This window comes from Falco peregrinus, chromosome 17 (genome assembly GCF_023634155.1).
Source record: "Falco peregrinus isolate bFalPer1 chromosome 17, bFalPer1.pri, whole genome shotgun sequence".
In the NCBI taxonomy this organism is placed as follows: Eukaryota; Metazoa; Chordata; class Aves; order Falconiformes; family Falconidae; genus Falco; species Falco peregrinus.
The window spans coordinates 5,304,414-5,330,065 of NC_073737.1; the positions used below are offsets into that span (position 1 = coordinate 5,304,414).

Below are 25,652 nucleotides of genomic sequence, written 5' to 3' on the forward strand. Positions count from 1 at the left end.
CGGGGCTTTCCCGATCGCCAAGGGCTGCGCCCCACCCCCCGCCCCGGCGATTTGCGCTCGCCCATCATGGCGCCGGCGGGCGCACATCCGGGTACACCTGGGCGGAACCAGGCTGGCGTTAAACCCCGCCCCCGCACGCATCCTCCGCCGCTGATTGGGCGGCGGCGGTGCCGCTCTGCGCTCCCCCGCCCCCTGGCGGCAGTGGCAGTGGCGGCGGCGGCGGCGGAGCGCGGCGGCCGCGGGAGCGGGGCCGCTATGAGCGAGCTGCGGCAGCGGCTCGGCCGGGAGCCCGGCGGGGCGCGGGAGGCCGAGGAGAAGGTGGGGTGAGGGCCGGGGGGCGGGGGGCTGGCTGCGCGGCCCGTGGGGGCGCGGGGGGACCCGCCGCCGCCTCCTCCTCCTCCTCCTTCTCAGCGGGCCCGCCGCGTCTTGGCCCGCACCGCGGTGTGTGGGGGTGGGGGTGTGAGGGGGGTGTGAGGGGGGGTCCCCGGCAGCCCCAAAGCGGCCCCCGGCGGGCAGAGCCCGGCCCGGGGGGGAGCAGCTGTCCGTGGCCGGACACCCGGGCCCGCTGGTGGGAGCGCGATATGGGCGCCTCAGGTGGTGGGGGTCGCAGGCCCCGCCGGTTCCCTCAGGAGGGACTTGGGCATCTCCCACCTCACCCCCGAGCGCCCCGCCGGTGGTTTATCGGGGTTTAACGGTTTTTCTGAAGAAGAGCCGCGAAAGGAAAACCTGGCCGGTGCCTCCCGTAACGTCTGTGCTGTTCCGTTCCCAGCCCAGCCCAGTGGATGCTCCGTGCTTGGCGGTCGCTTCGCCGTCGCCTTTGGCATCTTTACTCCTGTGCCTCCCCAAAGAGTGAAGGACTGGGAGGAATAAGCAGCCAGGAAAAACTTTATAAACAATGTTCGCAGTGTCGCAGAGAGCAGAAGCTGGAGGGTGAAGTGGCCCGTGGCTGCGCTGGTGTGTAACACGCGTGTCTTGGGGGTGACCCTGTGCTCTGCGTTTGCCCTTCATGGCATCGTACTCGTGTGTCCCGGGGTAATGCATGAAGTACGCGACTCAGAAGAGCACGAAATCATCAGGCAAAACTGTCTTTTGCGATTTAAGTGTCGTGTTCCGTGCTGGTTTCGATGCCGGTTTAACGCCCGCTAGGAGCTGCGTGGTCGGGTTGGAGGAAGCTTTGTTGTTCTGATGTGATTAGAGAGGGATCTGGGGCAGAAAGCGCTGGCAGCGCCGAGAACGGGCTACCTTGATGTGGGTCTGAAGTTTCTGCCTTTTTCATAGTTTGCGTGAAGCTGCATAAATCTGACAGCAGATTTACTGACCTCTACTAAGAGAGCGGTAAGATGGCTCCTGTTCTGTTGTTGTTTTGCACAGGGCACAGCTGTTACTCTCTACGTAAATACGTTTGTCTCAGCTGGAATTTAATTTGCAGCAGAAAATCTTCAGGGACATTTATATTCCAGAACTCTGGGAGTTGGAAGGCGTCCCTCAGCAGCCTGGAAGGACTAGCACTCCTTGACCAATGTGCAAACAAACTCCCTCGGCCAAGCTGTGATCTTGCTACTTGTGTTGTGTTCCTAAAGAAGGTCAGAGGGCCGCTATTTTGAGTGCAATTTTCTTATCTCCAGGCAAATAAGCTTTTTACATATAATGAGCCTTCTGAAGGGCTGCTCTAATACTACCTTTGAGTCAGTGACTGGAAGTGTTCATCCTAGAGAGAGAGAACATTTGTGTCATACTGCTCATCCCAAAGCAGCTCAAATGAATTGTGAGAGAGAAAAAAAAAAAAAAAAAGAAAAGATGTTTCCAAGCAGTGTAGAACAGCTCCTCTGAGGTCCTGAACCTGATGTCTCTGAACAATACGAAGCAGTTCCAGGAGGCAGAGAATTTCCCCAAACTGTTAAAATCAAGCCTGGTAGGAGGTTACCTGGTAACAGTAATCCTGCTATTAGTGAAACCCTACAGTGTCATGCTTTCTGTGGCAGCAGACCTCAGCAGCAGATTTTTCTTTCCTCCTGAGACCAAACTGTTGTGTTTTTAGCGCTCAGGAAACGCCTGGCAGAGCCTGGGAATCACATCAGCATAAAGCCAACGCAGCGGAATTGCTCATGCATGTCTTATTTATCGGTGGTCTTAGCTTGCCCAGTGCGTTGCCTGCAGGTATTGCTGTTGAGAGGGGAGATTCCCATTTCTGCTTTGTCATTCAGTTAGCCTTGCCAGGAAAAATAATTTAGCAGCACATATTGTGATCTCCAGAAAGCTTTGTGTCTTCTGAAAAGAGCGCTCGGAGTATTAAAAGAAATGAGTTAAAATGAGATGTCAACATCGAGGCTGGTCTTAAGATCGGACCTGGGAAGTTGTATTGTGGAATTGTTCCTTTTGCCGTTTTGATAACGGAAAGAGAGAGGCTGGTTTCACTTTCTGCTCCTCTAACCCTCGCACAGTGTCGTGGCTTTGGTGTTTTCCTCCCCCCAGCACATGGCAGTGCTTACAGCTGAAACTGTGCTGCTTCAGTTGAGACTGTTGTGCCAGAACATTTTAAAATCGATTTCTGTTAAAACTGTTGTGCAACACAATCTTCGTCTCAAAGGGAAACAAGGCAACATCTGTTTACTCTGATCAGTGAATGCCCCCTGATCGCTCCAGTGAAAAAAACAGGGAAACTTGCCCTGATGTTCTTCGTGCTTGGTACCCATTTTCTTAGCCCAGAGGACTTCAGTGCTGTTAACTGTTGCTGTTAGTGTTTAGATACCTGAGATTAGATGCTTGGAACAAGTTCCAGTTTCTTGTTACCTTACAGATCCCGTTCTCCCTTGGTCTTTGTAGACTTGTTCCTTTGCTTTGTAGATATTCACTATCTAAAACCAGAGGGCAATGCTTTCTCTCCTGTGTTGCATCCCATTAAGTCGTGTTTTCTCTTCCTGCTTCCAAAGAGAACAGGAAAAGTGCAAAAGGAAATTGTTTCATGATGCCTGCAGAGCTCTGGAACACTTCTGCTGGTGTAATGGGATCTTAAGGTGGTTTCTCAGTAGTGGTTTGTACTTTGTGCGACTCGACAGCGAGGACAGCGGGGTTTTTTCTTTTCCGTCCTTCTGCTAGGACGTTGCACTAGTAGTTGTCTGAAATCAGAGGGAGCTCAGACATCCCGTGGCCTAGTCCCAGGGAAGGGGAGGAGGGCAGTTTTTTTATTTAGAGGCTGGATTATCAGGACTGCAGATCACACCCCTGCATCACTTGTGGCTTTGTTTGCCAACCCCTTTCTCACTGGCGCCCAGTGTCTTTCTGGAAAATACTGTCCCTTTTAAGAGAGGTGGCAGCTGCCAGAGCAAATGGAAGCGGTCCCTGCCGCTGCTGTGCCTGGCAGACCTTTTTGTGCAAGCCCATGCAGGTGGATTTTACCACTGTGCAGTGTTTGGCACCTTGTTGCACCCACAGCAGCTGATTTCCTACGGGAGAAGGGGTGACGGTGATCACAGGAGCATTGCTTCGCTGATACAAGGCCTGGAAGAGCAGATGTGAAGTGTGCGAGGGTGCAGTGTTTCCATACTTAAGGAGGATCCTGCAGTGAGTTTGCTACCCCCGTGATGAGGGCTGCTCTTCTTTCCAGCCCGGTTTTGCGGTGGACTGATGATGTGACTTTTTATCTGGCCACATCTGTATCGCGTGGTACAAAAAGTGAAAGGCCCTGGCTTCCAAGCCTCATGATTTCTTGTGCTTCCAGGCATTTTGCAAGACTTCCCTAGCAATCTGAAGTGCTCTGAAGATGTTGAGCTAAGTAAGTGTTTGAACACTCATGCTGACAGCTGCCCCTTAGGTCTGCTTGGGAGGGGGAAGGGTAGGTGTGTGCGGCTGCCATGTGTGTGCTGGAAAGGACACAGCAGCTCTGAGTTTGGTGCTCAGCTTAGGAGAGGGCGCAGGACGTAAAGGAATAACAGCGCAGGCACTCTGAAGGTTTAGGCAGTTTCAAATCCTGTTACTTCCCAGGTCACAGGAGAGCTCCTAGGAGCTGGGAGTTGGTGGTAACAAGACGAGGTTCTTGTAGCACCAAAACCAATAAAGCACCGCAGTAATGTCTCTCTTCATCTTCATCCACGATTAAGAGAGGCAGAAGTACAAGTCCGCTTCCAGCCCCATGCCAAAGGCTTATTTTTTTAATAGCTCTTAATATTATTTTAGGCTTGATACCAAGCGTCGGTTTGCTTGGCTTCTGCTGAAGCATGAGCCTCATTTATTTTTGATAGATGCTGGCAATCTCGGGTCCGATGTGCGGATACGTTTCAGCCTTCCTTGCTGTTTGGTGCTCGGCTTCGTGCGTGCCTGCCAACAGGAGCGCACCGTTAGCTGTACTCTTAGTTGTGGCAACGAGAAGTTGGACTGACCGCGTTTCTAATGGAGCTCATTACAACCGGCTGTTGGATTTAATACCTTCGCCAGGTTCTGGCCTGCCCTGCAGCTGATGAAAGAGCTGCAGGCTGCTCATCGTTTCCTTGGGATGGCGTTTGACTTGCCCGCTGCTCCTCTTTGCAAAATGTGTGGGGTCTCCATTGAACTGCCCGTTTCCCTTGCTCGTTTCTGGTGATGCTGGAAAAGTTTGATCCTGGGAAGATTTTTGTCATGTTAAGGGTTGGATGACTCTGCCTCGGGCTGTGAGGAGGTCCTTTCCTTCCCACTCTGCATGGAGCTGTGTGCAGCACTCGTGCATGGCAGAGCAAGCACGGAGCCTCTCGATGCTGAGGTTAAGCCCCCCAGGTGCACGCTGCTTTCCCGTTCCTCAGCCCTTTGGGTGGGTGAGAGCTGGCATCTGTTTCCTATCCTTATTTAATGCCTGGATTTATTTCTGTCTGGTCTGGAGGGCTACACAAGAGAATGTCTCTCTTGGCAGTATCTGCAAGTCGCTGTTCCCTCCAGGCAGATGGCTGACCTGGTTTCTGAAGTGTTCCTGCTGGGATCTTAGTGGATCTAGGAGCTTCTTACCGAGCTCCCTCTTGCTGCTCCAGCAGTCTGTCCTCACTCCCGATACTCTCTCATTGCTGTGTACCGTGAGGTCAGTGTAGGGCAGCGTGTTGGAGGGAGGCCGTGGCATGTCCGCAGCTCCCGATGGATACTTGTGCCGTCTTTGACCCCCCACCCCGTTGCACGTTGAGGTCGGGGCTCTTGCTCAGCGCTCAGACGAGCTGATTTATACACGGTGTCTCTGCTTGCAGTTCCGAAGCCGCGTGCTGGCGGTGATGTGATGGGGGGGATTCCCATGGATCGAGGGGTGTTTGGTGCTGAGCAGCAGGAAGTCGTGATGAGGTGTTTGCGTTTCTCTTCCCAGCACAGAGAAAAACCGAGGAATGATTTCATTGTCAACCATGTGACACACATTAGGTGGCAAGAAAACCATTTTATCCCCCTGCCTGCTTTTAATGAGCAGTGATGTGCACCAGGTGTAGACTACCCTGGGAGATAAAACCCTTAGGAAGCCAACCTCGGTGAAGATGCAGTGTTTCCAAGCAGATCTGTACTTCCTTTCTGAAGGAAAAGGATACCGCCACTTGTCTTTGTATTGGCCAGGACACATCTGCAGGAATTTGGGACAGAAATGATGACGCTGTCAGTGGCTCTGTTGTTTTCCCCGAAAATGTGGTCTGTGTTAGCATGTGTCCCTCCTGGTGATCTGCTTCACTTGAGTTTTCTCTGAACCCTGGTTTCCAGGATTATAAAGGACCATGAAGATTCACAGATTTCTCTTTAGAACAGGTTGTGTGGTAGTCTGTAGGTTTGCGATAGCTGGGACTTCAGAAAACTGCCAATTTGGGTTCATCGGTGTAACATCCAAACATACTGGCCCAAGTCCTGCATGGCGCCTTTCCTTGATTAGTTCCAATTAGTTTCCTTGATAAATCCAACGAGATTGACTGGTAAAGAAGCTTGTGGTACCACCTTATAGTCAGAAAGTTAAATAGACTGGTGAGATTTTTTTTTTCCGATTAGGTTTTGGAAAAATACGTGTAACACGAGCAGAACCGAGGGTCAGAAGCCATTGGCCTCAACGTGATGCAAGCTGTCGTTTTGGGGGACAAAAATAGACTTTTCCTGCACTAACCTTCCAATGCAAATAGCGTACCCGTTGCTGCCGAGCTGTTTGCTCTCCCTCTCGTTTCTCACAGCTCTTCCAAATAACAACAGCTCGAAATGTCTGCGCAGAATCGTGCAGACGCAGCTCCAAGCTGGGGCAGCCTCTTCCAGACAGCAGTTCCAAGAGGCTCTCGGGAGCGTTGCTTTCTTGTTTCCGTACGTGTTTCTTTGTCTCCACAGGGACAGCACGGTGTGCCGGTTCGGTAGGTGCCACGAGCGCAGGGGAATGCCGGTTAGATCCCGGAGAACCCAGCACTGGAGGCGATCACCAAAACATCTCCATCACGTGTTTCGGAGGGGGAGGCAGGTTGCTTTCTTTGCAGTAGGAAATCTTGGGGGAATGCCAGAACCAGCAACCTGTTTTTGTGCTCTTTGTGTACAATAGCTTCTTGAAAGCACTTGGAGCCTGATGCGTTTACCTCCGTGGTTTCCTGGCATAAACAGACCCCGGAGTGGGTGCTGTGTTGGGGGCCGGGCAGAGGATGAACTTGTGCCGAGTGAGTCACAGGGCTATGTGATTTCGCGTGAATCATAGTTGCTGACACTGAGATCAGGCTCTTGTATCAGGCTGTTGTTCTGCTAAATGCAAACAATGCATACCTCCGAGCACATCCCGCCGGCGAGCTGAGCTTGCTTGTGTTGAAAACGTGGGAACGTGAGATGGCAATGGGGAGTTTTCGTAGCTATTTCAGCCGCTGTGTAAACGTTTATGCTGTTGGTGATGTTACCTGCTAACGGTCTCTGTTTTCAGGCATGCCCTAATTTCTGTTCGTGCTTTCAACTGGAATAATTTTTTGGGGATAGGGAAGGGAGTCCCATGTCATAAATGAAACGTGAGCTTTGTTGGTTTTTTGGAGACAACAAATCAAGCAGCCACCACTAGATGCCAGCTTGGTGGGATATCCTGATGGGGGCACACAAGAAACTTGGATTGAATTGCCCTGTAGACAACTTCACAGCCCAAGAAGCACTTTCCTCTAGACCAGCACCAGGACATGTGTGGTGCCGTTTTGTGCCCACTTGCCAAAAAACAGTGCTTTTTGGGGACCTTAGTACAAATCAAGCCTGGACGCTTGTTTGCTTCTTCTAGTGTTAATGCTCTCCAGACTTCTCCCTTGTTTCACCCTTCTGACCTTGTGAACCTCTAAAAGAGAATATCCTCTAATTAGGGAGTAACAGGATGATTTTTTTGCCTTGGTGTCACCTTGGTGGGTCTGTCTGAGGTGGGTCGGGCTGTGGCACAGCAGCTGTGGGAGGTGGGTGGGGGGAGAGGGGGATGGAGACGGCTGTTTTCCCGGACATAGGAAGTAAAACCACTTTTGAAAAACATTGAGATTTTCATAACTGAAGCCGCTGGGTTTGCATCCATTAGACTAATTATATTGGCCTTGATCCTGCAAATGTGCTCAGAGGTGAGAATAGCAGAGGCTTTAGTACAGTTGGTCCCTGTTGTTCAGCTGTCAGTTTTATTGCCTGAAAAAGCAACTATATTTTTCTCTGTAGCGGTGTATTAGCATTTTCCGTCACAGCTTTTTGTTAAAATCTGGCAGGAAGTCTAAATAAAACGGCGCCTTGCTTCAAGAAAGGTGCATAAATAATGGGATTTCTTGAACTGATTTAATCTACCAGCATTGAATACTTAACTGTATTTCTGTATTGGGCAGAAAAATTTTGGCAGGGAGATAGCTAGCTTGTTTCTATGACAACTGAGATCATGTCATGGATACTTGGGCCGAAAAACCGAACGCTCACAGCTTCGGCTGCGAGAAAGCCTTTAAAATGTGAGCATTTCTTACTGCATGCTTGCAGGAGTTAAGTTGTTTAAAGAAAGCTAAGACAACTTGTTTCTCCTTATATCTTTCTTTAGGGTGATAAAATATTTGTTCACAGATGTTGCTTAGATCTACTGCTGTCACAAACCTAACAAGCAAGTAGGTATCTGGCTTTTTTCCTCTGCTCTGGTTCACCAGTCAGGAGGAACAGCCCTCGCAGAGATGTGTTGGTTTTACTCTTTCTTCTTATCGTGCCTTTAGTAGAAGTGAATGAGTTAGGAGAAAATGTGCATTGCTATCTTGATTTTATTCCTTCATTACATATTCCCTTGATTCTTTAAGAAGCCTTCGATACCGAGGTGATGCATTGAAGAAGGAGTGTTGGGCTTGCCTATGGTGCTGGACAGGCAGATTTGCACAAAAAAGAGCCCTTCAATGTAATAACTGCATGTTGGTAACAGAAGCCAGTAAATCTACTGCATCTGATTGTATTTTAATAGGCTTAATGCTTACCCTGTGAAAGAAACGGAGAAATAAAGCGAGAATCCAAGGTAAGTGGAGGGAAAGTTTGCTTTGCTTGCCCTTTTTTTTTTTTTAAAAAAAAAAAATTTAAACAAAACCTAAGGGGTTTTAATTGTTTCCCGGCTCCACATCATGTACATAGATTGCTAGCATCCTGGCACAGGCTTGCACTGAGTGCTCTGCCCTCCTCCTGCCTGGGAGGAGAGAGGCACAGGGAATATCAACAACTGAACTAACAGGAAAAACTGGTGATGGAGAGGTGTGGTAAGAGAATATGGAATAAATACAGCCGGAGGCAGCTATGTCCTGGTGCAGGAGCACTGGTGGGAAGTGGTGGGATTGCTGGAAGGTGGTGGGGCTGCGTTTTCATTTGGTTCAGCGAGGACGTGGTGCTGTGTTAGTTGCTACCTCGAAGTCATAGTTGGTTCAGGCATGATGAGATGATGTCTGTGTGGATCAGCCTGTGGCTAAATATCTTCTTTGATTTTAGGAAGAATCTAAACAACAACAAAAAAAAGACAGAAAAAAGGGTCTGTGGAAGGCTAAAGGAGAGAATACGTTCCAGTGGCTGGGAAGGGGATGAGTCACGATTTCTGGGTTAACTTGCTGCAAGTCTGAGTCTCTCCAGGCTTTTGTTTCAAGGGCAGAAGTATGAGAAAATAGCACGGCAGAGGCATCAGAAGCCTGGTGTTTCTTAGGGGAGCAGCAGAACTGGTGACAGAATGCCATCTATTAGACCCAGTTTCCCTGAAATGCTGGTTGTACTGGCATTGCAGGACACAGTTTGCACCTGCCCCTTGCAGTCACAAACTCCTTGCAGCAGCACTGACTCCGTAATGCGCTTACATTTTCACTGGCCATAGCCCTCGAGCATCACTCACCGTTGGCTGTGCCACTTTGCACTCTCTGCTCGCTGCTGCAAGCGGCTTTGCGGGAAGCGTTGCTGTCTGCTGGTTATCCTTCGGGGACAGGGATCTGTCTGGCTCGGTTGGAGGACTGGTGAGATAGCAGCGGGAATGTGCGGGAGGGTGTTGCCAAGGCAATGCCACAGCTGGATTAAGTAGCCCAGACCAGGGTGCATCACGCTCAGGCTTAAACAAGTAATTTAGCATCCCTCTCAGCTGCTTAAACGGGTGATTTGTAGGCTGGTGGTTGCAATTTGCATAAAGGGTATAAAAATAGTGTCAATTACTGAGTCCTTTCCATAGCCTATATCTGGCACAATGTCCTATATAATCTCAACCCTAGGTTTCAGAGAGAGATGAGTAGGGAGAAGAGCTCATTCCTGATGCTGCTCAGTTATTTTCAAAGTGAGGATGTTAAAATGTATGCTGGCCCTCACTTTAACTGGTGATTTTTTCCATTGGGGAAAATGTTTTCTTCCACCTCCCATCAGGCTTAAATTGAGCAAGCAAGACGTGGCAGGAATGAGTCCTACATTTAATGTTGAACCCTAACGACATCCCTTGATCTCGACAAACCTCTTGATTGCCGTCTTTGTACCCTCTGGGAATAACATGGCAATGTTTGTTGGAGCTGTGGGTATTGCATGTCCGTTGCACAACCTCTCCTATTCCCACTGCTGAAGATGAAGTGGGGAGCAGCGGGATGCTTGCGCCGTTGGGCTGCTGCTCTTGGAGACCAAAACACTTTGCAGCATGCGGTTTGGTTTGGCGTTGCGCTAAAGTCAGTGGGTCAGGTAACCGATGATACGGTTTTACATCAATTTAGCTCCAGCGTCAGTGTCTTGCAATTAGCGCAAGCAATCATCGGCTGGGCTATGGCAGCGATCGGGACTGTCCATCCCAGCAGCTGTTAGATTAGCGCGGTTGCGACATCACATTTCTCTGTCTCTTGAGCTATGCAGTTGCTTTCATCCTTGCGTTCTTCGCCAGGAGCAGAAGGGAGGAGGGCATCTGTGCTCTTTCCCTTTCTTTTGGTCTCTGAGCATTTTGCAAAACTTCTGATCCTCTGGGCTACAGGCAAGGAATAATTTGCCTGCTTTGCAATTAGCCTCGCAATGTTAGCGCTTTGGGGAATACGATGCTGGGATGCTGGCTTGGATCTGCTTCCTCGTTTCAATGCTTTTATCGCGTGGCTGGCGAGCCTGGGGCTTGCCTGAGATGATGGGTACTTGGGCTGCATTAGGAACCTGCTGAAGGTTTTGGGGTTTAGCCTGTACAGACGATGGCGGTTGCCCCAAGTGGCAAAGCACTTCCTTGCCCATTTGATGTGAATCAGTCACATTAATTTTTCTTTTTTAGAATGAAATGTCCAACAAGAGAAGCAAAGCTCCTGTTTCCTAAATGTAATCTAGAAGAATAGAAGGAGAAACTGAGTTTGGTCAGGCTGGAGCTGAAGCTTTTCGCTGTTATTTATATTGCTCACAGGGGAATTGTGCAGAAAGTCTTTTTTCCTGGAGAAAGCATAGAGAAATCACTGCAGTGGGAAACACAGACTGTAGCTTCAAACAGTGCACTGCTTTCCCCAAACCTGCTCAAGAGCAGGGCCCCGGACCTGTGTGTCTGGCTGGCACTAAATCTCTCTGAAGTCCGAGGGAGAAGTGGATATTACAGGTCGGTTAAAAAAAACAGTTTTAAAAAAAAACAAACCACAAAAAGAAGCCTGGGGGAGGTGTTTATATTTTGCTTTCCTCTTCCTTCCCAGTCGACGGGAATGGAAAGAAGGGAGTGTGGGGCAAGGTGAGGGATGGGTGACACAGGGTGCGATGGCTGCTCTTCCCGGAAGCAATCTCTGACAGCAGTGTTGTATTTTTAGCTGCCTCCACCTGACGATGTTTCGCTGTCCTCGCCTCTTTTAAGAACCTGGCTTGCAGCCATTTATATATTACAGCTTGGAGAGTAATTAGCTCTTCCTGCTTTAACTAAGGGAGCTGCTCAAGTCTTACTGCTCTAGTGAACTACAAATACGCCTCGATTTGGTTACACCAAACCAGTGCCGGTGGGTGCTTGTTTTGGTGGGGGTCCCCCTGCTCCGAGCGTGGGGCAGCGCTGCCTGGGAGCCCACAGGGATGAAGTCGCTTTGTTTGCAGAGCTCCCAGCGTTTGTCAGCTTGGCTCCCTCCTTGCCTTTCCTGCAAACACACTCTTCTTTTCTGGGAGTTTTAAAATAGCCCATGGTCAGAGGCCAAACACATGGGCTCTGCCATGCCCGATGCCTGAGCGCTCCACAGAGGGTGGCGTTTTCCTTCCTTGCTTCAAGGACTGATGAGCGGGATGAAGCTCTGCCGCTGAAATGAAGGGCAAAATGTGGAAGTTTGGATTCATCCTGTATTCAGGAGCTGGACTGGAGGAAAAATTGCCACTGGGGAAGAAGGTATGGGGCTGCCTGGGAGCCAGGAGGTGGTTTGTAATCCTTTTTCCACCACTGGCCTGTTGCAGAACCTTTGGTAACCTCCTGCCTCGCCTGTATTTATTTGGCCCCTAAATACAGGACTTTGCTCTGAGCTAAGTGCCGGAGCAGTGCAAGGGGCGGGGAGGGCACGTGGATTTCTCTCCAGTACGTCAAGTTTCTTCTGTGGCCAGAGAGGATGGTTGGGCCTGAGCGATAAGCCTTGCTCTTCCTCTTCGGCTATTTGAGGATGGGCTCAGTGTTATTTTTAGTGCCTGCGTGTAAAGTCAGCACTTAAAAAGTCTGTCTGGAAGCTTTGAACCTGTCTGCTTGGAGGCCTTTCTTTCTAATTTGGGCAGTGTTGCATACTTGGAGATCTGCCTGGGGATTGGGAGACCTTGTAAAAATTCCTGTTAACAAGTCTGTGTCCCTTAAGCACATGCTGCACTTGGAGATGCTTATTCATCAACGGCGAGGCATCCTGAACTGTTTGGAGGGAACAGATCCTTTTCTGTGGTGCTGCTGAGACTGATGGACAGTAAAACCCATCACATGTGTCACCTAAACCACTTGATGTTGGTTCTCATGGGTATAACCCCATGTAATACCCAGAATATTTTATTTTCCTCTTTCTCTCGTGCAGAAGCAGAGTGGTGGTACGTGTTACAGCTGGGGGCTGGTCTGAGTTGCTTCGAAGAGCGCCAGCACTGGGTCTAGTAAAGCTCTTTGTCTCTAACTTGCAGGAGTCGGAGTCAGAGAACAAGCTGGATGGAGAGACGGCGTCAGACAGTGAAAGCAAATCCGAATTCGGAGGATCGCCCGCAGTGCCGACATCAGATGACACCCCAGAGGTCCTGAACAGAGCTCTCTCCAACCTGTCCTCAAGGTAGCACTCACTGCGTGGTGTTCTCACTGCCGCCGGGGCCCCCGCGCCTTCACTGCGGCCTTCCTAGCCACAGCTGGCCTTCCTAGCCACAGCTGGCCTTCCTAGCCACAGCTGGCCTTCCTAGCCACAGCTGGCCTTCCTAGCCACAGCAGCGTGGCATGGGGGCTGCTGGAACCTGAATAAGCTGCTCTCGGAAGCGCTGCGCTCTCCCTCCCTGGCGTGCAGGCAGGAAGGCGCCCCTGAGGCGACAGGAAAGATGACGACAGCGATGCTGGGACAGCGATGCTGGGGCGGAGAGCAGAGTGATGCTGGGACGGAGAGCAGAGCGCAGCAGCTCAGGGCTGTGTGCGTGGGAGAGGACTGGTGGCAGAGGAGTGCTGTGGGAGGGCCGCCTCCAAGCGTGCTTGGTCTTGGCAGGTGAAAAGAGGCCTGGGTGGGACAGGACGGTGTTGCGTTTAGCTTTGACAGCACTCTCAGCTTCAAAGATTTCAACTGTGGCGGTTTTTAACCGCTAGGGTGACCTACTTCTTCAGGAATGCATGAGAAAAGCATGCTGATAAGGGCAAGATTTAAGCACATACTGGGAATGTTCTCTACCGACTGCTTGGGGGGGAAAGCATCTTATTTATATCATGAGAAAGTGTCTCTCCTGGGTGTGCTGTGAGCATGGGAGAGGCTCAAGGCAGGATCTGTTGGAGAGCAGCGAGGGTACAGCACCCCAGGGCCTATGTCCTGTGTGCAGAGAGTGCAGAGAGGGCTACGGTGCCCATTTTGTTTGAACTTAGCATGTGGCTTGTCTGTGGTGTGGGAAACCTGTAGCAGAACAGAAACACGCTCTCCTGTCCCATTCCAGTGCCCGTGGAGGTGCTCTGCACCTGGCTAATGCTTTCTGCATTTAGGGAGGTTCACAGCTGGGAAGACTGAGCTGAACTGTAGCCTTGCAACTGCTGCAACCAGGCCTTCGTCAGTGGATCGCGGGCTCTCTGCAGCGCTGAAGGGACACTCGGGGTTTCCAGGGCTCAGGTTCCTTCCTGTGATGTGCAGAGAGCAGGGCTGTCCCGCTTCCTTGCTTTGTTTTGACTTTCTCTTAACGTCTTTCCTTCTCTGTGGCCTAGATGGAAGAACTGGTGGGTAAGAGGCATCCTCACGCTGGCAATGATTACCTTCTTCTTCATCATCATCTACTTGGGACCCATGGTCTTAATGACAATAGTAAGTGCTCCAGAGAGATGCCCTGCCAGTCACAGCGAACGGGGGGAAGGTTGCTGGGACCATCGCCGGGGTGGGCAGCTCAGAGCCTCATAGTTGAGAGGTCCTCGCTCAGCTTGCTGGATTCCTCTCTCCGTGGAGGAAACCTGGAAGGAATCTGTGACTGCCTGCCCTGGGGGTCAGCATTTGGCTGCAACTGAAACGAATAACAAGGGGTTGTTAGAAACCTCCTGCAGAGGAAAGGGGAGAGAAGAACAATATGGTGAGCTTCCCATGTTGGAGTAGGAGACTCCTGCCAGCCTGATAGCGACTGCTGAGGTGCCTTTTGCTCTGCACACACGTGTTTTTTATCTCCTTGAGGAGAGAGATGTTTAACCAACATGTATTACAGCTTCTGGATGTCTTTTTTTGTGCAGGTGATGTGTGTCCAGATCAAATGTTTCCACGAGATTATCACTATTGGCTATAACGTGTACCACTCGTATGACCTACCCTGGTTCAGGACGCTCAGCTGGTGAGTAGGGGGGCTGCTCCCCTCCCCAGGCTTGTGTGCAGCAGTTACACTTCATCTCATTGCAGACAGGCAGCAAGAGGATCTGGCTACCTCCAAACCAGAGATGCTGCGATTGCTGCGTGTTGACAAGCGTCGTGTGTTAGCAACTCTTGTGAGGGAAAAGCCCCGACTGATAGATCAGTATCTTGAAAGAGCCCGTATTGGTGAAGTTTGTCCTGTTGTTAGTGAAGTGCAGAGATTTGAATCCCATGATCCGTGCAAGGGACAGCATTGACAGGATGACAGGAGTCATCACACAGAGATGGGACGTGGTTGCTTGGGTGGGGTGGGAGTTTTTAGGTGGTTGTGAAGCAGGGCTGGACGTTGGGACGGGGGCTGGGGAGGGGGCAGGAGCAACGCTTTCAGGAAGCACAGAGCAGGTGCGTTTGGGATGGCCAAGGTGGCCAGTTGAAGAGTGCCGCCTAAAGGCAGAAGGTCTTTGTGCACCACAAGGCCAAAATCAAACCCCAGCTGCGGGAGCCGAGTGATGCAGCCACTAGTTTAAATGAAGGTGACATTTCTAAACGGGGGGAAATGAAGTTCTGGCTGTCACTTGAAGAAAGCCTGTTCGCAGTGTACCAGAGGAATGTAAAGACCTTAGGGATCAGTCGCTTTCTGTGTTTCCTTGGAAGCCTTTTAGGGTTCCCGCTAACGAGCATCTGCATCCTTCACAGGTACTTCCTGCTCTGCGTAAACTACTTTTTCTACGGTGAGACTGTGACAGATTATTTCTTCACCCTGGTTCAGAGAGAGGAGCCCCTGCGAATTCTCAGCAAATACCACCGCTTCATTTCTTTTGCCCTATACTTGACAGGTAGAGACCGCATTTTCCGTTGGTTAATCGTGTCTGGGCTGGAAGAAATCTCCTTGAACTACTCATCCTGGGTATTGTGTCCAGTGTAGCAACTGCAGCAAGTTATCTGTGCTCTTTGGTGATGCTGTAACTTGGCTGCATGGTTAGAGTAGTGATGGCAAATCTCTTGCATAAGGCTCTGTAGAAAAAACCTCTGTGAGCTGTGTGGAACAGCGAGGCTTGATTGTTCATCTCTCCAAGTGTTACTTGTAGGCAGTGGTGTTTTGTGACTTCCAAAATAGTGAGTTTTCCCACTCTGCATTGCTGCTTTACTCAAGCGAAATCCTCAGGAGCTGTGCAATGTTGTTGTAAAAAAGCATTTCTTACTGTTGAAGATACAATCCCACCGTTTACTTTTCTTCTGTCTCACCAGGTTTCTGCATGTTTGTCTTGAGTCTGGTGAAGAAACACTATCGCCTCCAGTTCTACATGGTAAGGTTAAAGGCAGGGCCGGGCTGCCCCAGCTGGAGGCAGAAGAAGGAATAATGTAGGCTGCTTGAAAATGTGTGTAGGACTGTGTGCCAGTAGATGCTTCTGTGCTGGTTGTGCATTGTAATGCTGCCTGGAAGAAGAGTTACCGTGAGCAGACTGTATTTTTTAGGAAGCTGGCTCTGACTGAATTTCCCTGCAGACACATGTTCTCTTCTCTCCGCACTTGTGGATGCGATTAAACTTTCTGCAAGCTGCGAGGACGGCACAAAGCGACTTGACTCTTGTACTGAGGGTAGATTGCCCCCGGGATTAGTCGGTTGTGTCCTTTTCTCAGACATCAGTAAGGTGTTGCTTGTGTTTGACCCATCGATGCAGCTAGTTTTACTTTCAATATATTGGGTCTATAGGGATATGGCTCGGGTACCTGACTGTTCTCTGCTCTTCTTATGCAGTCAGAAGGCTGGGTGAGAGGTGTGGGATAGGGGGAGGCTAAAGAGCATTGGTCCAGCAGAAGTCTTCCCACTGAAGGTCACCTCTGGGCTTGAGCTGAAGAACATGCCCGTAAATTCCTACGGGCGACTGTTCCCTGCTGTTTGTGACTCTTGATGTTTGTCATAGTGAAGGCGCATGCTAGAAACACGCGTGTGCATGAGCTGGCCTCTCTCTGAGAGGTAGCTAACAGCACCCGATTCCTGCCAGCGATGCGTACGGGCAGTGTCTCTGGGCAGGCTGGACTGCATGCTGTCTTCTCTTCCAGTTTGGATGGACCCACGTGACGTTGCTCATTGTTGTTACCCAGTCGCACCTCATTATTCACAACCTGTTTGAAGGAATGATATGGTGAGTTGCTGCGTGTTCCGAGTTCCCTTGATTTCTGCAGCCTGAAATGAATGACCGTGTTTTGAGTTAAAACTTCTTTTAAAAAAAAGAAAGGGCCAAGGAGAAAGGTGCTTCCTGTGAGGGACCAACCTGTTCAGCATAGAAAGCAAAATATTGAGTGATACCTCAGTGCTTAGATCTTACTTTGTGCTACTCGAGCAGTATAGAGAGTTGTAAAGAAGCGTTTGACAGTTGCTGTGGGGTGCAGGGACTTTTCAGGCAGCATCAGGCCTGTGTAAATGCTTTATACCCACCTATGTATATGTGGGCATATATGCTCTTTATACCCACATCTAGCAACTGGATGGAAAGTGCTGCTTGCCCTTGATTTGGGGCAGTGCTGCCAGCATCATGTTAAAAGCAGCACTGTGAAAGGAAGGAGGCTGCAGCCTGCCACCTTACTCCAGCTGCTGTGCAGAAGCCCCTTTGGTCTTCCCAAAAACCAGCAGGGCTGGGAACTAATCGTGGCTGATTTAAGAGCGTGTTCATCTGCGCGTCGCAACCAGCCCAGGGTACTTAGGGAGCCGCCTGCTTACAGCAAAAATGCAACTTCACGGGGGGGAAAGGGGGTGACTATGTAACAGCCTGTCTTTTGTGGCAAAAGAAAATGTGCTTAAAACAGGCCGTTTAGTCCAGAGCACTAGAGTAACCCCCCAGATCTCCCCAGGAGCTCCCTGCTTGCTCCTTGCCTTGCACTGGAGGGGGAGACGATGTGATGGCACTGCAAAGCACCTTATGAAGCAACCACTTGTTTAGTTAAATCTTGGAGTTGTCTGATCTTGGCATTTTGCAATGGTTTGATTCTTTGCCCATCTAGGTTCATCGTCCCAATTTCCTGTGTGATCTGCAATGACATCATGGCGTACATGTTCGGGTTCTTCTTTGGCCGCACGCCACTCATCAAGGTTGGTAACACTTGGGTGGATGAAACACACGCTTTGGCTTCTTTGGGTCTGAGTCTGTGTTCCCTCATCTCCAGATTTGTTGCTTGTTATGGATCTGAAGCAAGCCTCCAGATTAAACTTGGTGTGCATCCCAGCCTTTGAGGCTGTAAAATTAAATTGTGGAATCGTGGAATCAATGAGAGTGAAAAGGACCTGTAAGGTCATCGCGTCCAACCATGAACAAACAAACCATCACAGACTGAGGTGTCAGTGTCAGCTTCTGACCAAACTCTTAATTGTTGGTGGTTGGCACCAACTTGCGTTTGCCTCAGCAATTTGCGAGTGAGGAAGGGCTGCGTAGGTGTGCGGCAGCGTACGGTTTGTAATTACCCCCCTCTCTCTCTGGCAGCTCTCCCCAAAGAAGACCTGGGAGGGTTTTATTGGAGGATTTTTTGCCACCGTTTTGTTTGGATTGCTGGTAAGTAGCAATCATGGTGCTTACTTCATTGGTCTTTTCCCTTTGTAGGGTGACGGTATTTTGTCTAAAAGATGCAGTCGAGCTTTAAGCTCTCCCAGCTCTTGTCAAAGACTTCACATTTTCCTGACTGACCAGGACCTGAACTGGTCCATGGCTGCGTGCAGATACTGCAGCTGGAGCAGAGTACTGGAGGAAGTTTTGAGTCCCTGTTACACCCTGTGATGTGTTCAGGACAATAACTATCCTTGAAATTTTCTCTCGGCTCCTGCTGGATGAATGCTGCGCCTCGTTCTGAGGGCTGCGTGGGGAATTGAGTGCTTTTGGAGTATTCATACCTGGTTTTCTGATGACCTCTGTGTCTGCCCGTTTCTGTCCTCTCAGCCAAGTGGTGCAGCCTGTCTCAGCCCGTGCGTATGGGGCTGTGATCACTGCTTGCTGAACAGATGCACTCACTGAATGAAAACGCTTACTTTGCCTTTAGCCAATTACTGCTTCTCAGGAGAGTAATCTCCTTAATGAAGCTGGGAGTGTGGCTCCCTCCTCACCTTGCCTCCTTGAGTGGCCTTTTCCCTTGAGAATGTCTCTGCCACATTGCTCAGGGAAATATTAATCCTGTTTTCTCTTGCTGCATCTCTTTTTCTCTCTCCTTGAAGCTGTCCTACGTGATGTCTGGGTACCGGTGCTTCACCTGTCCGGTGGAGTTCAACAATGACACCAACAGCTTCACAGTGGACTGTGAGCCGTCCGAGCTGTTCCAGCTGCAGGAATACAACATCCCCTTGGTGCTGCAGTCTGTGGTGGGCTGGGTAGGACTCTCTGTGTTTGTTGGATCTTATTTATTGGGGTAGGAACACGAAGAAGAGAGATCAGGGCTTTATTTTTATCATCTTCAAAGGAACAGGACAAGCCAGAAAAATGGGGAATTTAATGGTGCTCCGTGTTGGTGGACGGCCCAAAGGAATTGTCCCAGGTCTGGTGGGACATGAACCCACTTGAAAACGAACTGACTTAAAGCCTGGGGAGCAGAGAAAGAGGGGCAAGCAGTGGACAGTGCTATTCTTGTTGAAAATCCCTCTCTGACATGTTTTTCTTTCTGCAGAAGACAGTCCGGATGTACCCCTTCCAAATCCACAGCATCGCACTGTCTACTTTTGCCTCCCTCATCGGGCCGTTCGGAGGCTTCTTTGCTAGTGGATTTAAGAGAGCCTTCAAAATCAAGGTGAGGATGGTGAAGGTCATTTACGTTTCACAAATGGTTGCTCCCGCTCTCAGCAGACCCTGTGCTCCCAGGAGTGGCAGGCTGGGTGCTTTGGGAAGGGAGGTTTGTTTCGTCACAGATAAAATGCTGGAGCAGGATCTAGGTTTTTTGACTGAATGGGGAGAGACCTCAAAACTTCAGTTGTGATATTCTAAACCCCGCTTTGGTGCAGAACTTGAGGTAGAGGAAGAAAGACCCAATCAGGAAATTTTGTAATCTGAGGCTTCCCTTGATGTCTTGCGGGCTGGTTTTACGTATAAACGGTCTGTGTTCAGTTAAAATGCCTTGAAAGGCAAGACAGCATTGCAGGAGATAAACATTAACCTTCCTTGACCTTTGAGTGACAGATCCGAGTTAAGCCTTGATGTCCCTGAGGCACTGGTAGCCTGCATAAAGGAGAAACTTTTAAAACCAGGGAAAGATTAAACAAAAATGTCTTCTTAGTCTGACTTCTGCCTTCTGGGAATAATTAGGGCAAGGGTGTGAGTGTCACGTGTAGAGGTACCTAAGCAAGTGCAGGTGATGGGCATTTGAAACTGCTCAATGCAATCCCTTGTGCTCCACACAGGACTTTGCCAACACAATCCCAGGGCATGGAGGTATCATGGACCGCTTTGACTGTCAGTACCTGATGGCTACCTTTGTTAACGTGTACATCGCGAGCTTTATCAGGTACGTATTGCTTGGCGGTGAAGTCTGGGGGCCCTGTCGAACTCAAGCGATGTACAGGCTTGTAATGAGAGACAGTTGTTACCCCCGTTAGGTTAACAGCTAAAAATACAAGACAAAGAGAGAGGAAATGGAGGCTTTGAAGAAGGGAAACATCTTTTAGCTGGGTCATGCAGAGCTGGAAACACAACCCTCATTTCCCGAGGTCTCTTATCCCACTCCCTCTAAAACTCCTCTATGTCCCTTCTGCATCCCTGTGAATGTTGAGCAGGGTTTCCAGAGTTGAAAAAGGAGAAAAAAATCTGATTTTGTAGCATTAACAATTATTCTGTAGCCAGGCATGGAAGAAGGCGTGTAGGTGCATAAAAGATGTACCGAAGGAGTTGAGGAACTGTCTTATATGTGGCTACTTTGATTTTTGAGGGGGAGCATCTGCTGATAATGGAAGATGTATAGCCCTCTTGAAACAGATTGGGTTGGGTTTGGGTTTTATTTACAATTCAGCATCCTGTGTCTTTTGAATCCATTTCCGCATCTCAAATGGAGTTAAGCTCCTTGGGTAGAACTGGGAGTAACGGCCATGTTGCCCGTTCCTTCACAAGTCTGTTATTTTGATGGAATTGCCTTTGAGTTGTGAGATCGTTGCGATTTAGCAGTGTCCCTCATGGATAATGATGCTTTTGTGTTTCAGAGGTCCTAACCCAAGCAAACTGATCCAGCAGTTCTTAACCTTGCGGCCGGACCAACAGCTCCACATTTTCAACACACTAAAAGCACACCTTGTTGACAAGGGTATGTTAGGTAGTTTGGAGGATGCATAGACAGACGGGCAATTGGAACAGGACTGAAAACAGACAAGCCTCCTCGAGGAAATTCCTGGCTTGCCTGCTTTAAGACAATAACAAGGCCTCATTTCACTGTAACTTTTCTTCCTTTCTTGGTAAATGTTTGCATTTGTGGGTTTTTTTTAATAATATATAGCTTTGGTTCAAATGAGCAAATCTTGGGTTTGTAGCTGAAAAGGAGTTAAGGCTCGGAAGGACAGTTGGGTGAAGTAGGAGGGTACAGGTGTCCTCGTGGTCTGTTCTTAACCTTTGATGCATGTGGGCAGAGCTGAACCTTTCCTGGGAGCGTGTTGCTGCAGGGAACACACCGAGCGTTGTCTGTGCAGCCACCTCTGCGCGTGGAAGCCAGCAGGGAAGGTGAAGCCCTGCGGCTCCCCTGGCCGCTGTGCCAGGCTGCGTTCAGGGTGGCGGCTCTGGGGACCATCATTTTTCCCGGTGGGAACTGTGAATGCAATGTTAATTTTCCCAGAAAGCCCCGTTTATGCCTGTGTGTGGTCTCCTTGCAGACTGTGTGAGGAGCACAAGGCTCCGTAAATTGGAAGAGGATCTTGTACCAGTCCAGCCACATTTCCTCTGCCCAGCCAGGCACATGCATCTATTTTCACTTGCTGTTTTTTTGCAGTGCCTCTCACATTCCCATTCCCCCCTTATGGCTGAGATTTTTGCTAATAAGATTTTTATACCAATTATACCAGAAATAGACTGGGGACAAGGAGTCAAGAAACTGGCAGTTGCTTGTGGGAATGTGGGAGGTTCAGATTGCTGCAAAACTGAATCAAGCAAATAGGTTTTAAGGAACATCGGAGTTTCATTGAGTAATTCCTGCCAAGTAAGAACAACCCTTTAAATAAGCTGGTTCATTTTCCCCCCCATCAAATAACCTTTAAGAAACACTGAACCACACTTTTTCATTTCTAGATGGTTGGAAACCCCACACTGGGATAATTTAATCAATTTGGGGAGCAGTTTCCTACCTGTTTGTGGGGGGGGGGGGGGGGCGGTTTCTGAAGTTTGCTGGCTGGTGCTGTCAGCTGGGTATTTCATTTTTCTTTCAGGGATCATGTCTATCACCTGTTTGTTACTTGAGTTCTAGATGTCATGCTGCTGAATTTATCGTGGTCTGTGTTGCATTTCAGTCTGGATTCATTGACCTGCAGGCTTCTGTCCTGCTTCGCTTACTAAATCTTGTCAAAAATAGTTTGTACTTAATAGTTGCAAGTTTTATTGAAGTACTTTCCTTTATTTTGTCATACTTTTTTATTATTTAAAAATGAGACCCCTAAAGATTGTAAAACTTTTTTTAGTGATCAGATAGTGAAAATATCCCCAGTTTACACCTTATGCAATGTTCCCAAACACAAGGTGACTCTCATTTTACTTATTTCTATAGTTTGTGCATGGGAGAGAGAAACTTTACCTTATTTTAACCTGGGGAACGAGTGACAGGGAAAGATAACACAGAAGTACATTGCTGTTCTCGAACAGCTGCTGACCGAAACCACCCTTGCTATACAGACACATGTACATGCTGCAAGCTAGCTAAGCATCGACAGAAAATAAACCACCTGAAAATAGCTGTAGTTCATATTCTGATTCTGCCATTGCTTTAATTTACCCTGAGTAAGTGAGAAAGCGCGCGCGCGCGTATTACATTAACAGCTACCAACTTCTCTCTTACCTTTCTGTAGGACTCGGTGTGGTAAGCTCTGCTTCTGGTAAGCTCTGCTTCATCTTCTTAAACAGGAACCGCAGGGCAGAAGCTTGTGCCCATTGTACTGCAAAAAGAGGTGTTTGATCGAAAGCACAGATTGCAGAGGAGAAGGGTCTGTTCCCACAAGTATTTCAGCATGGTGTGGGCAAAGTTGCTGGCTTCTGGCAGGAGTCAGGGCTGCTCCAATGGAGCCAGTTCAGCATGGCCTGTGGTTAGTGCCAGTGGTGTGTATAGTGGCTTTCCTGGACTAGTCGCAGAGGCTGTGCCCTTCCAGCTTGAATTAGGCAGGGATTTATTGTCTGGCAACCTAGAGGATACTGGTCCAAGCCCTTAATTTGAAAACTGGAGGGGAAACTTAAGGTGCTTCCATCTTGCTTTGCCCAGGGAGAAATATTTGGTCTGCTTTCCATGACAGTTTGGCTGAGTTTAGCTAAGCAAAGTGAGGGCACCTGCAAGGAGTATCTGGGCTGGGAATAGGTGTGGAAGTGACAGGGTTTTGTGTAGTCCCTGAAAAGTAGTTTGCCCTGTGGGGTCAGACAGGCTGGTGCTTTTCTGGATTCTCCCTGCCCGTTGCCAGCATTTGCCAAAATCCCTTGTAGTGCACTGTCGGGTCGTGTCAGTCAGCAGAAGAAGCTCTAGTGTTGATGAGAATTTTTTCATATGGGTCTTTAGCCTCCCCCTTATCTTGCTTTAAACCTTTTGTACCTCTTTAGTTGTAATTAGCGGGGCAAAAACTGAACATGAAGCCTTTTCTGCGTGCTTTTGAAGTAGCACTTGGGCTTTTTGGGGGGTGCAGTGCTGGATGCGGACACTGGAGGGCAAAGCAAGTGCATTTAGTGGCTTCCCAGGGCTGGGAGAGGAGCAGCAGCAGCAACAGCAACAGTGCGTGTGGGCGGCTTTCCCGAGGGCTTGCAGCTTTATCCTTGCTTCCTTCCCAGCGGTGCGGTAAAAGGGTGGGCTTCCAAGCCTGTTTTGATCCTCAAGGGTAAAGCTACATGGAAAGGGTTTAGCATCCTGCGCTGAAGTTCAGTAAACTGAACGGGAGCAGTGCATCCATTTGTGAAATGGAGGAGGGAGATGGGGGTGGTTACGATTATTTGCAAGCCGGACGGCTGAACTTGGTGAGAAATGCTGGTGAGCACTGGATCACAGCCTCCGTCAGGCTGAGAGCTGTGGCTGGCAAAACCACTTCTGCACCTCTGGTATGAATATATGTGATAGCACTCCTCGGCTCTCAGTGGCAGCATGCTGTCGGGGGAGCGTTTGATGGGTTTTCCTCATGGGCCCAGCCTGCGAGTGGCTTTTACTTGCTGTAGATATTTCAAGTTAGAGGAAACGAAAAGCTGATGATACCGTCTTTGGCTGTCCCTAAAGGAGTTAACTGTGATGCCCAGGGATGTGTAGCAAGACACATCACACCTCTTTTCATTGCATTAAACCTCGCAGGACCTTGGGCAGGCAGCAGCTCTCACAAGGATTTAGGTTTGGAGTGAGGCAGACGTAGCCCGTGCTGCTGGAGAGGCCAGGCTGCCCTGCCACCAGGGGTGGCTTGCTGAGGCGATGTGGGGATGCTCATGAGAAGTTTCTTCAGCTGCAGGGCTCAGGCTCGGCATTGCACAATAGGTTTTGTTCACAGTGGGCTCCACGACCGGAGTTCTTCCTGCTTGTGGCCAGCAAGAGGGAAATAACTGCGAGAGCAGGCTGGCAGGGGGGGAGGTGCTGCATCAGCTGGCACGTGGGCTTGGGTCGGAAGGGAGGGAAGAGCAGGGTTTGGCCGCTGTGAAGCTTAGGGGGGTACGACTGCTGCCTGGCAGGGGACAGGCTGCTGTGGGAGCCACCTCGTCACGAGCCGGTGCCGTTTCTCCGGTTGGTGTGGACCGAGCGGGATGTGAGTGTATTTGATAAGCAAAGGGATGGCACGTGGCTAGAAAGCTGCTGGCTGTCCTGGTGAGGGGACTGACCATTTGTGACGTTTGTTTGCTGGTGGGTGATTTAGCGATGTGGGGTCAGCCGCTGGTTTGACCCACGGTCTGAGCAGCACGGCTGGGCTCGCTCGGCATAGATGTGCATGATCTGATAGGAATTTGCTTCTCCAAGTCTGGTTGTAGCCCAAATCAGTTTGCAGATCACGTGCATGGCCAGACTGGCCTGCAGCGCTCAGCAAAACATTAAACCCTAGTTTCTGCATACGGTGTCATGCCCTGTGCTGGTCAGCATGTATGATTTAGGTGTTCTTTGGGGTGGGGGCTCAGAAGTCTGCAGATTCTGATCTGAAGGGGCAGCTGTTGCCTGGGGTTTATGGTACCTGTGCGGCTCGTGAAGCTGGAAATCCTGTAGCGTCAGCTAATGCTTGGCACCAGGTTGTGAGGTGCTGGTACCTTATATCCCAGGGTATGTCTCCTGCTTCTGACGTGTGCAGCGAGTTCCCCCAAGCGTCGTTGCCGTGGGATCCTGGCGTCTCTTCCTTCCCTGCCTCCTCTAACCGGCTCTGTATGATAGGAGGGCAAAGCTGAGTGGGAAGCACCTGTATGGCCCATCCGGACCCTCCTGGGGCAGGTGTTTGTCGCAGAAAGCATCATGTGAGAGCTCCTGTGGTTCCTGCCCTCTGTAGCCAGCCCAGGAGTTGCATTTTGTACTGCTGTAATCTTTGTGTGCTCCTGTTCTCCAGACCTGATGTGTTTCTACCATCTGCTTTTTTCTCTGTGCATTGTTATTTTGATTAATGTTTTAGCTACACATGTAGAGTTGCCTTTCTTTGACCGAATGTCCGAATGTGATATATTGTATATTTTAAAGTATTTACCCTATTTATATACTATATGTTACTGTTAAATAAATATAAGTTCCATTATCTGGAGTGGAGTTTTATTCAGTGCTGTCGGCAAGCGGGGGAGATGCTGAAAACCTCCTTTCCACACTTTGTAGAAGAGATCTGTCTGTTTTAAACTCAGATTCCTCCATTCCTTTCCCCGTAGCTCTCCTTCCTCAGGGATCGTTGGGACAGCAGACCTAGTTATGGCAAAGACAGAGGGGAAGGCTGCAGACTGGCTGAGCACGCAGGCAGGATTGGACCCTGCACGAGGGACGCAAACAGATGTGTTTCCAGGGTGGTTTGTCGTGGAAGCTGTGATCAGATCATGCAGGCACATCTTGATCAAAGACGAGGGAAGTGTTAGCACTGCTGCACCCTGCAAATGAGCTCATTTTACCCTAAACATTTCATTGGGAATGTGA

General features: G+C 49.6%; 1 protein-coding gene across 1 annotated transcript; it reads left to right on the forward strand.

The window, feature by feature from the left end:
• Window positions 1–51: 51 nt before the first annotated feature.
• On the forward strand, window positions 52–25,269 carry CDS2 (CDP-diacylglycerol synthase 2). The gene is made up of 13 exons (XM_055820187.1): window positions 52–318; window positions 12,505–12,647; window positions 13,763–13,859; window positions 14,273–14,370; window positions 15,084–15,223; window positions 15,636–15,694; window positions 16,452–16,534; window positions 17,391–17,478; window positions 17,867–17,935; window positions 18,589–18,741; window positions 19,035–19,154; window positions 19,762–19,865; window positions 20,554–25,269. The coding sequence occupies exons 1-13, from the start codon at window positions 67–69 to the stop codon at window positions 20,681–20,683; spliced, it is 1,536 nt and encodes a 511-aa protein (XP_055676162.1). The 5' UTR covers window positions 52–66; the 3' UTR covers window positions 20,684–25,269.
• Window positions 25,270–25,652: the final 383 nt, after the last annotated feature.